The 15,869-nt window shown below is 38.6% G+C and overlaps 1 protein-coding gene across 6 annotated transcripts in view; it reads left to right on the forward strand.

Annotated features, from left to right (window-relative positions):
• csmd3b (CUB and Sushi multiple domains 3b) overlaps positions 1–15,869 on the forward strand; it is a 382,687-nt gene that overhangs the window by 242,789 nt on the left and 124,029 nt on the right. For 5 of the 6 annotated variants that reach the window (XM_085147500.1, XM_085147498.1, XM_085147499.1 and 2 more), the window contains exons 7-9: positions 5,301–5,378; positions 9,298–9,385; positions 9,530–9,654. In XM_085147500.1, coding sequence (XP_085003626.1) covers positions 5,301–5,378; positions 9,298–9,385; positions 9,530–9,654 — 291 coding nt within the window. The remainder of the gene's footprint in view (positions 1–5,300; positions 5,379–9,297; positions 9,386–9,529; positions 9,655–15,869) is intronic. The other variant, XM_085147502.1, reaches the window with a different exon arrangement.

Raw genomic sequence — 15,869 nt, forward strand, 5'->3', positions numbered from 1 at the left:
AGGTGCATCTACCATAGTTATTTATTTGGTTTCTTGCGATTAGCCTGTCTGCCCCCTGTCGGCCTGTTAAAGTGAATGAGGAATTTTGAGCTATCCTTCCTCCTCCTGTTTGTACTGTGCTGTAGAGAGATTGTGTCTGCGTACTTGCTTAGAAACAGCACCGTAATTCCAATACACTGTGGCAAGGCATACACTTGATTGGCTTTTTGCTTACTGGAAATGTTTAATTTTGTTGTTGGAGCACAAGATGTGCGCTATTTTACCCGCATTTCCCCTCCATTATTTGCTGTTGCTTTATAACTCTTTATGATCCTGTGTTCAGTCTTTCTATATTAAAGCTGTCCCAATCCAAAAGGGAAAGTAAGGCCTCCAGCACAGTTGATGTTTAACAAATATTGAAGTGTTACATTATTAATTAAGTATTCGGTTGACATTCTTCTCTGCACAGCTCTGTGCTTTAATGCCTAACCTTACACCTTCAACACCTGGCTGAGAAGATGTGTGTCACTGTGTGTGTGCTAAGAGTATAAATGTGCATCTGTGTGTGTGGATTCTCGCCATTTCTGTTGTCCTCTGCTCTGTATGCAATTCTTTGGATTTACCAGTGTGCGTTCCTGTTTGTACAAGTGTCCAGCTTAAGCTGACAGATCTGTCTGTTGTATGACGATGTCTCGTGGCAGTTTGCGCGTCTGCTTAGATTTAAGCATATGTTTGTGTGCACGCCTGTTTGTCCGTTGTCTATGCACGTGTCAGGTACGAGCAATCTGTTTCCTTCCCCACGGCACAGCCCACCAATCACAACCCCCCATCATCTCTCTTCATTACGTATTCATGAGTTTCTGTGTCTGCAGGGCTGTGATTGGCCCTTAATGAACAACTGACGGCATTATCAGTCAGCCAGTGCTATGACAACAAAATAAGTCAATCAGTACAAAAGAAACTCCAGTCAACCCGTGGTGCAGAAACATTAGTCAACTCTAGCAGTGAAACAGTATACCCCTCAGGCAGGTTGACATATTTGATATTGTTGACTGCATGGTACCTTTGATATGACTCTTGCAGTGTCTCAAACCTGCTCGTGATCAAGTGCACACATCTTGAAATTCTAAGTGCTCTGCATAATTACAGCCAAGGAAGAGGAGAGCATTTAGCACATGTAAAGCGTACAATTTGGTTTTTGTGTAAATAAATCCCCAAATCCTTTTTCTTGTCAGCCTTAGCTTAAGAACCATTAGTCAAACTGAGTACAGAGACACTGCTGGCCTCAGGGGGATCATATGAGCTCATAAATCTATGAACTACTCCTTAATCATCTTTTATATTATTGTGGGAGCTTGCATTTTACCAGTGCTGGCTTTCATTATTGAGTTGGTGTTCTGCTGTTCCTGTATCAAAGGGGCCGTTAGCACTGGGGTCATTACTGTAAGGCTAGCTAGGAATGTACTTTGTTGAATTAATGTCAGTTGTTTGCATAGACTCACTCTGGTGATGTAATAGTATTGCTCATCTGTGGTTACAAAATAGCAATTCTACAGTACTGATAATTATTCACGTCTTCTAATTACGCTCCTTAATTGAGCATATTCAAATTATTATTAACTAGGTGTAGGGAGAAGAATATAATCAGCATTACCAACCAACTCTGCCAAATCAATATTTCGATTATTTCCTTGTGCCCAGCAAATACAGGCAAACACTCAGGCCACCTATTTTACTTACTGTGCAATTGCTATTGCTATTAAACATATGAATTCAAATAAATGTTCTTCACATATATGAAAATTCAGCACTTAAAAATCGTATAAAGTGCATCATTAAATCTAACAATTTCTAATTACAATAGGTACTACTTCAATCTGTCTTGCACCGTAAAGTTTATTTGCTGTGCTTTTCACAAGCGCAAAGCTCTGTACAGCAACACAGAATAACAAAGGGTAATATTATAACTTAAAAATATACTTAATAGCAACACAAATGCAAGATACAGAAAAGAAAACAACAGAAAGTTTTATTTTTAAAAAAATTATTTTCACTGCTTTTTAAAGGAGTCCTCAGAGTCAGCAAAGCGTAGTTGGAGTTGGAGACTATTCCAAAGCCTTGGCGCTAAAGACTGAGAGGCTCGGCCTACCCGGTCTTTTTTATTTATTGGTCATTTGTACATGTCAGCTACATCACCTATTTGACTTTTTATTCAGTGAGTTTTATTTAAAAGTCCTCATGTCAGTCTCACATTAACCATGGGAACGTTTGAGTAGAGAAACAAGCACAGATACATCTATGTTATAAATCCTAGCTTTCAGTCTAGACAACGGTAAATGTTTGCTTTCCCATGCAGGTACATTAAAATACCCGAGATGAGCATCTAGTCCAAAGCTGGTAAATTCAATCAAAGTGCTCGATGCCTATCTGTCTGAATCATTGGCACAGAGACTCTCTCTGCTCCACACTACCAGTTTTAAGAACTACTGTATGAAAAACAAACAGTGTTGTAGGTAACAGACTGGTAATGTTAAAAAAAATGGTGACTCATTGATCTGGATTCTGCACAAGGTAGCTGTAGCTTTTCGTATTTATTTTTGTTGTGCTCAAGGAATGAAAAAAAAAAAGATTTTAACTTGGGTCTGAAAAGCATCAGGCCTACATCACACCCACACAACATGGTTCAGTTGATTTTTTTTTTTTCCTTTTTTTGTATATGTAGCTTCACCATCTGATTTATTGCTGTGAAACTTAAGCTCTTGGTTGTGCTTTTGCTTGTTGAATATAGTTTTCCATATATGAAATACTTTACTTCATAAATATGGTTTACATAAATGCATCTGCCCCTTCCATCTGTTGTTTGCAGTAGAGCTGCTGCTTTTAGGCTAGAATATTAACATGGGCGTATTTAACTTTGATACATAGTCACACAGGACAGGTTTTATGATGCATATTAACAGGGCTTGATACACTGAATGAATCTGCATAGGCAAAAACAAATTTGACTTTTAACTATTTTTGGCCCAGACTCCCATATTCGTCTGCCAAACCGAAGAGGATGCATTTCAAGCCTGATTGTAAGACTTTGATCTGTTTTGCAACTTCCCCAGTTGTCAAAAGCAGCACCAGTTTGCCAGTTAATGTTCTTAATTTATGACAATCAGGACATTTTCAAACCTCAGTTTTATATGAAGGCAGTAACACCAACTCTGCACTTTTATTGTTTCTTATCCCTTTTGTGTTTTATACTGTTTATACGACTTTTCTACATCAAATAAGCCACCCAATGTCAGAAAAAGTCATTAAATCTTTGATGTCATGTCTGTATGCAGTGGAATGGAAAATGTATTCACTTCACTCTCATCATAAAATACAGCTGTTGCTTCAGAATATTTATAAAAAATAATGACTTTGAAATATTAGGAAGAGCGGGGAGTTTCACGAAAACACTGCTGATTATATTATATAAATAAAAACTATAAAAACTGCTTTTTATCTAAGTGATAGCTGCTATTATATCAGATATCAAGAACCCCCTCCCTCCCCCCACCCCACCCCCATCTTAAATAGCTATGAATCTGCTGTCAGGAATAATAAATGAAACTCTTTGTGTAGGTGGATTGCTGTGAAGTCAGTGTTTTTGCATTTATGTATGTGCGGTGCACAGAGGCAGCCCTAAGCAGCTCTGAGACATCATTTGCTTGGAGAAGTCTCATTAACGAGAGAATTTATGACACAAAGTGTTCTAAAATTTAAGGGAAAATGGACATTTGTTCGTGATCAGTTTGACATATTGATACATAATTTAAAAGTCTGTCCTCCAGCAACCTCTTGCCAACCAGTTGCCAACTACATACTTTTCTCTACCAACCAGTGGTTACATGGGGATCCCTGACTGGTCTTAAGGCCTGTGTGAGGCAGATGTTTAAGTTAAACAATTATTTTAAACCATTTCATCTAGCCCATATTTTTGTCTGCTGGTGTTTAGACTTAGAGTAATAATGTGTTAATGTGTTAATGGCATGAATACAGTATTATTTTTACCCAGTTTAGAGAATGTATTGACCATATTATCCATCTTTTAAGATTAAGTAAGTACTTAGCATCGATTGTAAATAAGGATTGATATCTCTGACTCTTGGCGTGGATACAACACTATCATTTGGAGCACTTGAAATTGACCTGCTGGTAAGGTAACACAATATTACACCCCTGGAGCATTAATCAGTATGGACAACACAGGCATGTATCACTAACGCACGATATGTTCATGTATCTACATAGAGAATAATGTTGGGGTTATTGCTGACATAAAATACACATGATGTAATAGAACTACTTTTAATATAATAGCAGTGATATATGTGCGTATGTGTAATCGTTGTACAGTATAGCATTCGGATAATTGTTGAACATTAACTCATTCGCCATTTGTCATCCTTCAGTGGATTAGTCAAGTCTTAATGACAGCAATATCTGTCAGCCGCTCTATCAGACATTCATTAAAGTGATTTGTCACTGTACTTTGTCATTCAGGACAAGATATATTTGTGTTTTCATTATTTATGTTGATAATGTGTTCATTTATTTTAACAAAATTAGATTAGCGCAGTGTTTTCATTTTTTTACTATTTTATAAAATCACTTATTAACCCACTAATTTTGCATCTATACCTTGTAATCATATGTTCTAAACTGTACTAATGCACATGCACAACATCGCCAACCTTGCAATCGAATGATGTCACCAGTGTTAGAAAACAGAGCTCATGCCGACAGGGATCCCTCAGTTTGTTCCTTCTTGTCTGGGAGTTACTCTGATTAAAGGAACCATCTATTTTGTAACGTGCCATTATCGGAATGCTTTGATTACAGAGCTGCATCATTGTCCTTTTGATTAAAGCTGCAATTTTCCTTTACCAGCTTTTGTTCAAAATATGACGGGGCTTCCGGCAAAAACAACCTCACTTCTGATGTATGTGTCTGAGTGACAGAGAGAGAGAAAGATTAAGCTTCTTATGAACAAAAAATCCTGAATGATGCTTTTGTTGAACCCATTTCTCCAACTTTCTTTCCCCTTTCGGCTTCTCGCCTTCTCTGTGCCCCCTTAGCTGTGTGTTTCCACCATTTTTTCAAGTTTACTTTGCATTTGTAACTTTCTTTTCTGCTCTGCTCTTCTCTCTCTCAGTTTTGTGAGGGAGAAGAATCTGCCATTTAAAAGAAAGAAAAAAAATCCTTTTTTAGGTCAATTTTTTTTTCCCCACTTTATCCAATCTGTTCTGATTTCCCTTCTCTTTTCTGTTTTCTGTTCTCCTCTGCAGTGAAGCGATCAGTAGATTTTAAATCGCGGGGCGTTAAATTATTCCCTGGCAAAGACTCCAGCAACAAGTTTTCAATATGTGAGTTCACATCTTAATGTCCCTTTGGCTAATGAACTAACTTGCAATGGCTTGGTTAGCTTGGACTGGCTTTTTTATGTTTATTTTTTTAATTTGGTTTTACTTTTGTTAAGTTTGTCTCTTAATAAGGGCTATTATGTTCAACACATTTGTGATTCTTATTATTAGTAATACAAAATTAATGTTGTCTCTTATTTATTAAATGACATTTAATTGCAACAATTTACAAAAGCGTAATGCTGAAATTGACCGCTGATGTGAAAATTACATCTTTTTAAACTCATAAATGTGTTGGGAAGCCTTTACGAGAGCCATGCTTTTGTGTTCTGCTTGACTGCTGCGTGTTTTTGTTGTTTGATATTTTGTATATGCATTTTGGTCATGCTGTCCCACTTCTTCATTGCTTGCTTTGATATAGTTAATCATTGCTTGTTCTGATAAGTTTAATCATGGTTTGTTTTGGTCTTGCTTTAGGCTCAAGGAATGTGAATCAGCTGTAGTTAATATTGTTTACCGCCCACTCCTGCCTCTTCTTCTCTTCTCTTCTCTTCTCTTCTCTTCTCTTCTCTTCTCTTCTCTTCTCTTCTCTTCTCTTCTCTCACAGCCTGCAAACCTTTATAAATGAATCACTGAGGTTTCAAACCCATTGTTGGGTTTATAAAAGATCTCCCAAGACAATTTCATGTATTTCTGCACTTTATAAAATGTATTATGTCATGATGTGTGATGATTTGGTAGAAAGGTAAACTGCCATTACATATTGCAGTCTATATCTAGAACCTTTCCAAAATAACAAGGATGCACTCATAATAAGTATAAGAGCTTCCCTGTTAATGTAGTGCACTTGTTTGGTGGGCAACCACAGTTCCTTCTGACTTGAAAAACCCACATATAAGAATAAGTCACCTTGGAAACTAACACAATAGGCATCCTGAAGGGAACTATGGTTCCTTTGTCATTTCATCTACTGTAATACCGATTTGGCTACATGATTACATTTTTCTCTACAATTATAACTTTCAACATTCTATGAATATGCACAAAAAGCAGAGCTATTACCAGCAAAAAGAGCTCAGTAACCATGTTGCACTTTTCAAGATTTAACTTGATACATAGATTTATTTTTTATGTAAGTCCAACTTTCTTTCACACTTCTTTACTATAGCGTCTCTATTCGGTCTTCTCATCTCACATCACACACGTACGCACAGACATTATGCAACTCTTCGAAGGTTAGTTATCTGTGTGCTATAATGGTGTTGATGGTTATATACTTTTATGTTTGCCACCTAGTCTAAACACCCCGCATGTACTCACAAATATGCAGATGAAGGTTCAAAGTCATGCATTTTTTTGCACACTATAAGGACATGAGAAGATAAGTGTACATAAGTGTTAATACGAGAGCGAGAGACTAATACCGTACGTGCAAATACACCAAGATGATGGCCTTGTTTCTTGTTAATTAGTTTGCATGATTGGTAATTATGAATTTTTAAACATCACTGATTTTTTTTTGCCCGTTTTCCTTATTTGCTTGCGTTTATGTGATTGTATGTTTGTGTGTAATTGCCTTAAATACTGTATGAGCTGATGGGGAGGCGATGTTCTGAGCTAGGCGCAGCGTGGTGGCTCAGCACATCGCGGATCCATCAGTTTCCTTGACAGGTTGGAGAGCCATGGTCGAGGTTTGATTCTACACATATGAATGTGTGCTGTGTGTTAATTAGTCTGGCTCTGACTGGTTCAGATGCTAATTTGTTCTTCTCTAACTGGTTTAACTCGTCAGTGAAGCATAAAGCCTGTCTGTGTGTCAGTCTGTGCCCATGTACACATGCGTGTGAGCTTAGATGTGGTTCTGTATATGTGCATGTATGTATATGTTTGTGGGTTCACTTTTGTGGGCTTTGTGTGTTTGTCTGTGTGTACACAGAACTGATACTGTAACCAGTCCCTCTGTTGTACTGTTAATAGTCCAGATGGTCAAATTAGCCGCTCCAACAAAGCAACAAAGTATCTACTCTAACAAATCCACACACACAGAGCTGCACACCAACCACCTGCTGGGTTTGTTGATACAGACTACACATGTACATACATGTTAGCCAGATAGCCCAGACAGCCTGGGTGGGAAGGTGTTTATGTGAAAACAGAAATGGGCAGTATTATCACTTGGCCAGTGTTTGTCACACCTAATTGGGTTGTCTGGCTTTTGCAGGGGGGGTTAAGATAAGAGAAAAGTTTGGGTTGTTTTTTTTATCAGTTTTCACCAGCAATTGTCTTACAACAAGAGTCAGTGCAGAACACTTAAAAAAACCAGAAAGTATCTTAAACAACGTGGTTTGTTTAATTCCAAAACAGTGAGACTAGTTGACTTTGTAAGCGTTCTTGAATAAAAAAGCTTGTTTAAATTTCATTTTCTTTTGTTTAACCTGTGTTCATTGCAAAGAGCCTTTCTTTAGATGAGGGGGACGCTGACTAATTAGAGCAGCAGAACCTATACACATAAATAAAAAAACAAAAACAAAACATACAAACTTAAAAAAAAAAGCTAAACATTTTGATATTATATTCATCATCCAAATAACACAAATAGAATTATGTTCTTCCACTTGTAATTTAATCATCCTAATGAAATCAGTAATCAAGAGAACAGTGCCGCACTGTTGTCTACTCTATGCTTTAAAAATAAACTGATTATTATACCACACTAAACTATTATTCCCTCTAAATTGAATATCAGTCCTTGCATTAGAATATCAAAATACACCACGGGCTGTTTTATTTGCTCTATAGCCGAAATAAATAAGCACACCAGGCTGATTTGTGCCTCTAGTAATATTCTGCTGACACTAGACATTAGGAAAGGATGACAGACTGGGAAGAAGCAGAAGAAAAAAACGCAAAAATCCTCAGAGGGGCCTAATTCTGTATTCACTGGTCTGAATGAAAAACTGCGAGAAACTCAAGGGTAATTTAAATAAGTTTACCCTCACCCTGATCTCATTAAGGAAATATCCTCTCACGTGGGTCGAAATAGAACATCAATGGAATGCAGCTCATTAAGATACCGTATTACTACTAATACTTTTTTTTTTGCTGCGATGTACCAGAAACGGCTCTGTGGCACGTGATGCGTCCCTTACTTTGGGACAGAAAAAGCAGCAGTGTTTCATTAAAAAAGTCAAACTTTTGCTGCACAAAGAAGAAGGTCTAAACGGTCTGCTATGGGGTTATTTTATTCATAGATGGGGGCAAAGGGGACAGACTGAAAGACAAAAGGAAAATGATTAAAAAAAACAGGAAAAAAAATCAGTACAACAGCAATCTTATAATTAAAGAGAGATACTGAGTAAAGATGCATCCTGTCAGATCCACGTTTGTCCTGATGTTGCAGTCTGAAAGTGTTTGTGCAGTCCTGTCTGTTGTCTCTGTTCTACCTCTGTGATGTTTGGAGGGTTACTGTCAAGATTAGCTCGTCTGTGAGAGAATTAAGATCGTGTCTGGAGTGCTGTGTCATCCTTTACAGCCCACCCCACCATCTAGCCTGTCTGTTAGGCTATCTCCTGGTCGAACTTGTTTTTTTTTCTTTCGCTGCTGATTGTAAAGCGAATGAGTGATAAAGCAGGCAGATTTCCTAAGCTAAAACTAAAGGCACCCTCGCATCTGTCATTCCTCTGAATGACAGATGAGAGGGCGCACTGAAGCAGTACCATGTTGATTTGACGGTAAATTTCGAATTACAGTGTATTTATGTGAGCATAAAAATGCGTTTCATAATGTATAGCAGTCAGAAAACTAAACTTTTACTTCAGAGAAAGATTGCTCGTGGAATCCAGTGAACCAAATACTTCTTTACTGTCTGTCTTCATCTAAACCGTGTTTCCTCGGCTCTCCACCTGTCTGTCTCTCTGTGTAGTAAATGAAGGCGGTGTGAGACAGGCTTCTAACTCCTGCCCAGACCCAGGAGAGCCAGAGAATGGAAAACGCCATGGCAATGACTTCAGGTACAATTGAAAAACACGTAGTTGCTCTTTAACAGAAATGCACAAATGCACATCTGTACAGAATCTTTGCAGCATAAACATTTTATACCTGTGTTTCTTATTTTCTTACACTATGTTATGTGTGGTTTTTTTCATTTTGCATAGCATTGGGAGTGTGGTGCACTTTAGCTGCGGAGAAGACTATGTTCTACAGGGCAGCAAAAGTATCAGCTGCCAGAGAGTAGCAGAAGTGTTTGCAGCATGGAGTGACCACAGACCTGTCTGCAAAGGTAAGAAATGCCTTCCTTGTGTACCCACACCAGCATATACATCACAGGTACACATACAGAAATCTGCTGTAATCACAAATCTGAAATAAGAAACCTGCTAACTGTCCATGGGTGACTCCATGTGCATGTGTAACTGTGGTCAGTCAGTTACCTTGGCTTATCATCAGTTTGAGTTGAACAGGGCTGAGTTTACAGTGGAACGAAAATCCCATTACTGTTTCAAGCCGTTAGCTATAAAATTATGAAACAAAACAAAGTATAATCCAATGTTTGCAGTGTAGCGACTCAGTAACATGCTACGGCTGTATGCTTTCATCAGGGGAGCTATGATAGTGATTGTTTAGGACCTCAAATGAAGTAAACACAGTAGGGTGTAAACACTCCTCTACACAAGCACCAGATTTGATCTTAATTAAAATAGCACACAAATTAAAAAAAACAATTACCACTACAATTTATTTTTAGATGACACAAGTTATGCAATCGCTCTGCATATGGTTACATAAGTGACTACAGACTTTAATCATTGACCTGATTGAGAATGCTCGATTTTCTTTTTCTGGATTTTTTTTAAACATTTGCTACTGTTATAGATTCATACTTAAAACACACACACGCGCGCACACAAAGACGGAAAGAGGGAGACAGAGAGAGAGGGCGTCTGTCATGTTAAATGCCAAAGTCGTTTGTCATGTCTTCCTTCACTTGGCTTCAGTCCGTGGCTGGAGACACATACTTTAACATAAAAACCAATATTCTCTGGGCATGGGTCCGTGTGTGTGTGCGGGTGTGCGTGGGCATGCATATGTGTGTGTGAGAGTGGAATATTTGAACCTCTAACTAATAATTACTAACATACAGACACAAAAGGAACTAAGAAGTGGGAGCAGAGAAATCGAAAAAGTGAAGAAAGAGGGTAGAGAAACGCTGGAAAATGTCACACCTACTTTAGGCTGAAATCACCATCTCGCTGGAATTAAAACTTACTGAATCCAACATAAAAAGCAACATATGAACAACAGTTACATTTTGGACAAAAGGTGAGTTGCACTGTAGCGTTCAGGAGGGATGAGGTGTCTTGCTCAGAGATACCTGAGCAGGACCTCCAGGTGTTAGCCAGCTGTTGGTCGTGGTCTCTTGCCCGCTGGTTAAAGGACACCATATGACCTCGTGCCTCGACTTCAGCCACAGGTTTCTCTTGTAAACCAAACACGGGAAGTGACCATCACTAAGGTTTTTGGTACTGTGTGAGCACAGATCCTTTTTTAAGCAGGTAGAATATATCATGTATAACTTGTTAGTTCCCACCAATCAGCCTTATTACCATCTAACCCATTTTTAGAGATATTACAGTGCTAATACCTTTTGATTGGCTCTTTATCATCGTTAATAGCTAACAGGGAGTCATTATCACTAAATATTTTATAATGAGCAATTAAATACAGCTACTGACATTAAGCCAATCAAGCCTTACATTTACCTGGATGTGATGATGGGCTAAAGTCTCCCCAAAGGATGACTGCCAATGACATTTAAGTCACTGGTGTTGTCCCTCGGAGCAGTGAGTGGTTAAATGGGATGACCTCTATCACTGGGAAACAGAGACATTTGTCAGCAGGGATATTTGCAGGAAAAGCGTGTGGGCAGAGTGAGACATTTCCACAGAGCTGTTGTAACTTCAGAGCAGCAGGTGTGTATTGTTAAAGCTCTGGTGGATATAATACACAGTAAAAGAAGAAGAAGAAGAAGAAGAAGAAGAAGAAAAGAAATACAAAAAAAACCAACCATGAACAACTTTTTGACAAAGCCGTGACAGAGTGCACCATCCTGTTTCGTGGCTGTTGCTAAGTAACTAGTCATTTTTTTGCCAGCTGATCTTTGTTGTTTTAAGTGTTTCACAATGGAGGGCACTGTTACTCCAACATTGTCCCCCACTTATAAGCTGTTTTAAAGCAGTTCTTACTACCTTATGTTCAGAGGCCAACAATAGGAACAGTTATATTTAATGTTCACCATTCTGTACATTATGTCTGACAAATGTACCTTTATTAATCGTAGGTGATACTGAATGACCCACTACCTGTGCTGATTGTGACTGTAATATTGTTAAAAATGGGTGGCAGAACTTTTTTGTGGCACTACTCCTCCCAGTACTGCTGTGCGTAACTGTTATCCAGCGTGTGTCTCTCCGGCATTGCTGAAGCAGTGAAACAGAAAGCCGTCCATCTTCAAAAGTTCCGTAAATCCAAGAAAACCCACAGTGAGGTTGTTTGAAGGACAAAGTGCATGTAATACGAGAATCACATCTTTCTGACAACAATGCTGAGGCTTATTTTGAGATATATGCCTGGATCACTGGAAATAAAAACCAGAAAACACTAACCACAATACTCTGCAACTGTAAACATGGTACATATACATTAAAAGCTTTTGATGGCTTAGCTGAAAAGCAGGCAGAAGAATGAAGAGACTTCTGCTCCATCTATAAAGCTATTCAAAAAGAATCCCTCACAGACAAAAATCTAATATTGAAATTCTGAACCTTTCTCGCTTGCCTTAAAGGCGAAGGCAGGTTCATCTTTAGCTAATAGACTGAGAGCAGAATTGCCTTTTCTGTTGTCTAGAAGTGGTCTGTTACTATCATCATTATTTGATACCTTTTTATTTTCTACCTTTGGAAAACTCCTTTTTTAACAGTCAGTAGCAGTGCAGCAGTAGGTGCTATATCAAAGAATATGGGGATTCTTCGGGCCTGTTACACTGAATACAAGTTCATGTGTGACTGCTTCATTTTGGTTCAGTTTTAGTTCTGGTGGAAATGTTTTCTCCCTGTCTTCACCTCCAACCAGTTGCGGCAGATGGCTGCTCCTGTCCAAGCCTGTTTCTTCCTGAGGTTTCTTCCTCTTAAAAGGGAATTTTTTCTTCCCACGGCTGCCAATGACTTGGTCATAGGTGGACATATGATTGTTGGGGTTTTCGCTGTGTTATTGTAGGGTCTTACCTCACAATACAAAGCACTTTGAGGCAGCTGTTGTTGGTGCTATATAAATTAAGAAGTGGCAAGAGGATCAGGAGGAGGAGCTCGAGTGGGTCTGCATGCGTTAATAAAAGGGCTAATATAACAACAGCTGTAGTGATGATGTGTTTTGTTACTGTGTTACAACTTCAGTAACATTATACAATGAACATTTTTTTTTATTGCAGCCAATCAAATTGAGGATAGTATGGGCTGGCCACAAAGTCAAGCACAGTCCAGCTGATTACAACTGATTTCACCGCCTGTGGCATTAGCAAGCCACTTTGCAACCCACTCATTTCAGTCATGAATCTGTCTTAATGAGTGTCACATCTGCTCTGTTACGGAGCAGGAGATCTTTCTGCTGCTCTCACTGCATCCAGCTTTGTAAATATGTGCGCAGAATGGCAAGGAGGTCCCAGAACAGAGCCATCCAGCTAGATATAAACTACTGCAGATGGAAATAACAATCTTGTTTTTACTACAGTGCTCCTAAGTGGACTATATTTCTCTGTAGTAAAATGAATACTCCAAACAACTGTGTAAACATGCAATTTGTGTGAGTTACAACTCCAGCAGAAAATCATCGAAAATTGAGTTCATATTCTGATAAACAAATTAATCTGTTAGGTTACCAACAGTGTTTGAAGAGATTCTCTGAGGTGGTGGAAATTCCAATTAAATTTTATTAAAAAATGCACCAGCCAACCAAAAAATCTGCCTCCAAATATATAAACACCACCCTGCACTGCTTTCCACTTTGGCGCCAGTGCATTCATTTTAAGCCACGCAATTATGAAATATATGCAGGTGCAGAAATTTGTACTTGATCCCAATGAAAATGGCCCTATGCCTTTGTTTGCACCTCCGCTGGCAAAGGAGAGTTCAACAGGTAAGCAGGTAAACATTTGAACCTCACGGAGAAAAGTGTCCCTCTTTAGGTTACTTTATTTCATTGTGTTGAACAAAACGGTGTGAGATAAGGGCCGTGTTTAACTGAACACAGCTCAGATTTGACCTTTACAGCCAACCAGCCAATAGCTAAAGTGGAAACTCATGAATAACATTGAGAGAGGCAATCTGTCAGGCAGCATCAAGCCAGCTGACTTATTAAAGGGTCACTCCTGTCAAACACTTAAATACAGCTAAATGTCTCTTTTGGAACATTATGTGCAAAATAAAGTGGTTGCAGAAATCTGCTCTCAGTATACCAACAGTATAACCAACAGAAAGAGGTTGATAGATATATATTTTAAGAAAAACAACAACAACTGCAAGATGGACACAGAACAGTAATCAGTTTATTAGATACAAAAGAACAAATACAAAACCAAATAAATAAAGTATAAAATAAGCCATCAAACTGCAATGTCCCTCTTTCCACCACTTTATGAGAGAAAGAGAGAGAAAGACTGAGAGAAAGAGGGAGTCGGTCCATGTGGCACCTTGATTAATGGACAGATGGCAAGGCCACTGAGCCAACTCTTTCTCTCTGTCTCTGTGTGTGTGAACTCCAGGGGTGTTCAGTTGATCTGCCTGAATATACTGACTCAATGAAGGATGCTATATATCAGCTGGATAGACACAGACTCACATGCGCATATGTTGATTTCCAATAATAGAGAAGGGGAGAAACTGTAATGTGCAGGCATTGCTCTGTATGTGTGTGTGTGTGTTTTTCTGTGTGCGTTGGTGTCTGTGTGTCTGCCCAATTTTTTGTGTTTGTACCCATTAAAGCTCCAACCAGAACGAGGGCCAGTGGAACACTGTGTTCCAGCTTAATGATGTCATCAATCATTGTCTGTGTCCATTGGTCAATCTATCTGCTCCTGTAGGCAGCCTGTTAAAAGAGACAGTTTGACCATCCTGCAGAAACTTCTGATCTCTAATCTGACACAAACCTGATACAGATACAGCTTTTAAAAAATCGAATTTATACTCAAACTTGATAGATTTCTTAGTTGAGTAAAAACACTCCCAAATTGAAGTTTTTCCATTTTTTCAATAAGAAAATGGCCCTGATTCTTTCCATGAAAACCAATTGAGAAGTTTGTTTTAGATTACCTGTGTCCTTGGTCAACTACATCAACAATTAATCAAGTCACATTTATTTACCAAGAAATTAACTTAACTCAGGATGTTTCCTCAGTTATCATAATCTAATTTGTAATCTTTATCTCATTATTAGGAAGAATTGAACTGTCTTGAATCTGTTCAGCTTTTCTTAACATGCTTAGCTCAGTATCAAATACTGGCACTGGTAATTTGGATTTTAGGCCTAGATAACAGTCAATGACCTTGGACAAATGTGTATTGTCCATTTGGTTGGCAAATGGTTGTTGGAGGTTGCTGGCAGTTATGTTTTGCTTACTACTTGATGAGCATTAGTGAATCCTGAAAAAGTGTTACACGAACCAGTTCACTTTCATAGTAAAAGTTGTGCCTTACCGCTGCAACCAGCATGCTTCAAAATCTCTGTTTTGCACTAGCTATAGTTTTAATGTCTCTCCACAACCATTGGCATGTGTTTACAGACAGGTAGATATCTTTTAATGTAAACTACAGGCAACCATTTAAATCTGCCAGCAACCAAAGTAATCACACGTTTTTCAGTATTACCTCTTTGTGTTCACTCTTTGCATTCTTTGCTTGTCGAGATTAAAGGGACCTACAAAGACTGACAACAGCATCTCAACCTTCACTTAATGACTTGTTAAATGTTTAATGCTGCAGGCAGCTGATGTCATAGGGATACTGTCTTTTTACTGACAACAAGTCTCGAGGCAGCCGCAATAGCTCACAGGTAGAACACAGGTAAGACGCTTGTGAGCAATTTATGATGGACAGCGACTGGTTCCTGAGATCAAAGCTCAGTGTCCTTTGGTACTCCATAGTAAAAAGTTTACTTTAAACTGCCTGTGCACAATATGTAAGCCAAACTAATAGAAATTTAATGGTAAAGGTATAATTGTAAAAAAATCTGATTTGATATCTGATTTGGTTGTATTTTCTGTGTGACTTCTCTCTCATCCACTGTTATGAAACGGCTGTGTGCAGGCAGGAAAAGGACCCAAAGTGCAGACTCCGGAGACAGACGTGAACTCAAAACCGCTTTAATGCTGAACTCAAAAGGGCAACAAAACTAGGAATACAAAATACACTTACGCAGACGGAACACACAGCTAGATACGGGTAGATC

The sequence above is a fragment of the Neolamprologus multifasciatus genome, chromosome 22 (assembly GCF_963576455.1).
Source record: "Neolamprologus multifasciatus chromosome 22, fNeoMul1.2, whole genome shotgun sequence".
NCBI lineage: Eukaryota > Metazoa > Chordata > Actinopteri > Cichliformes > Cichlidae > Neolamprologus > Neolamprologus multifasciatus.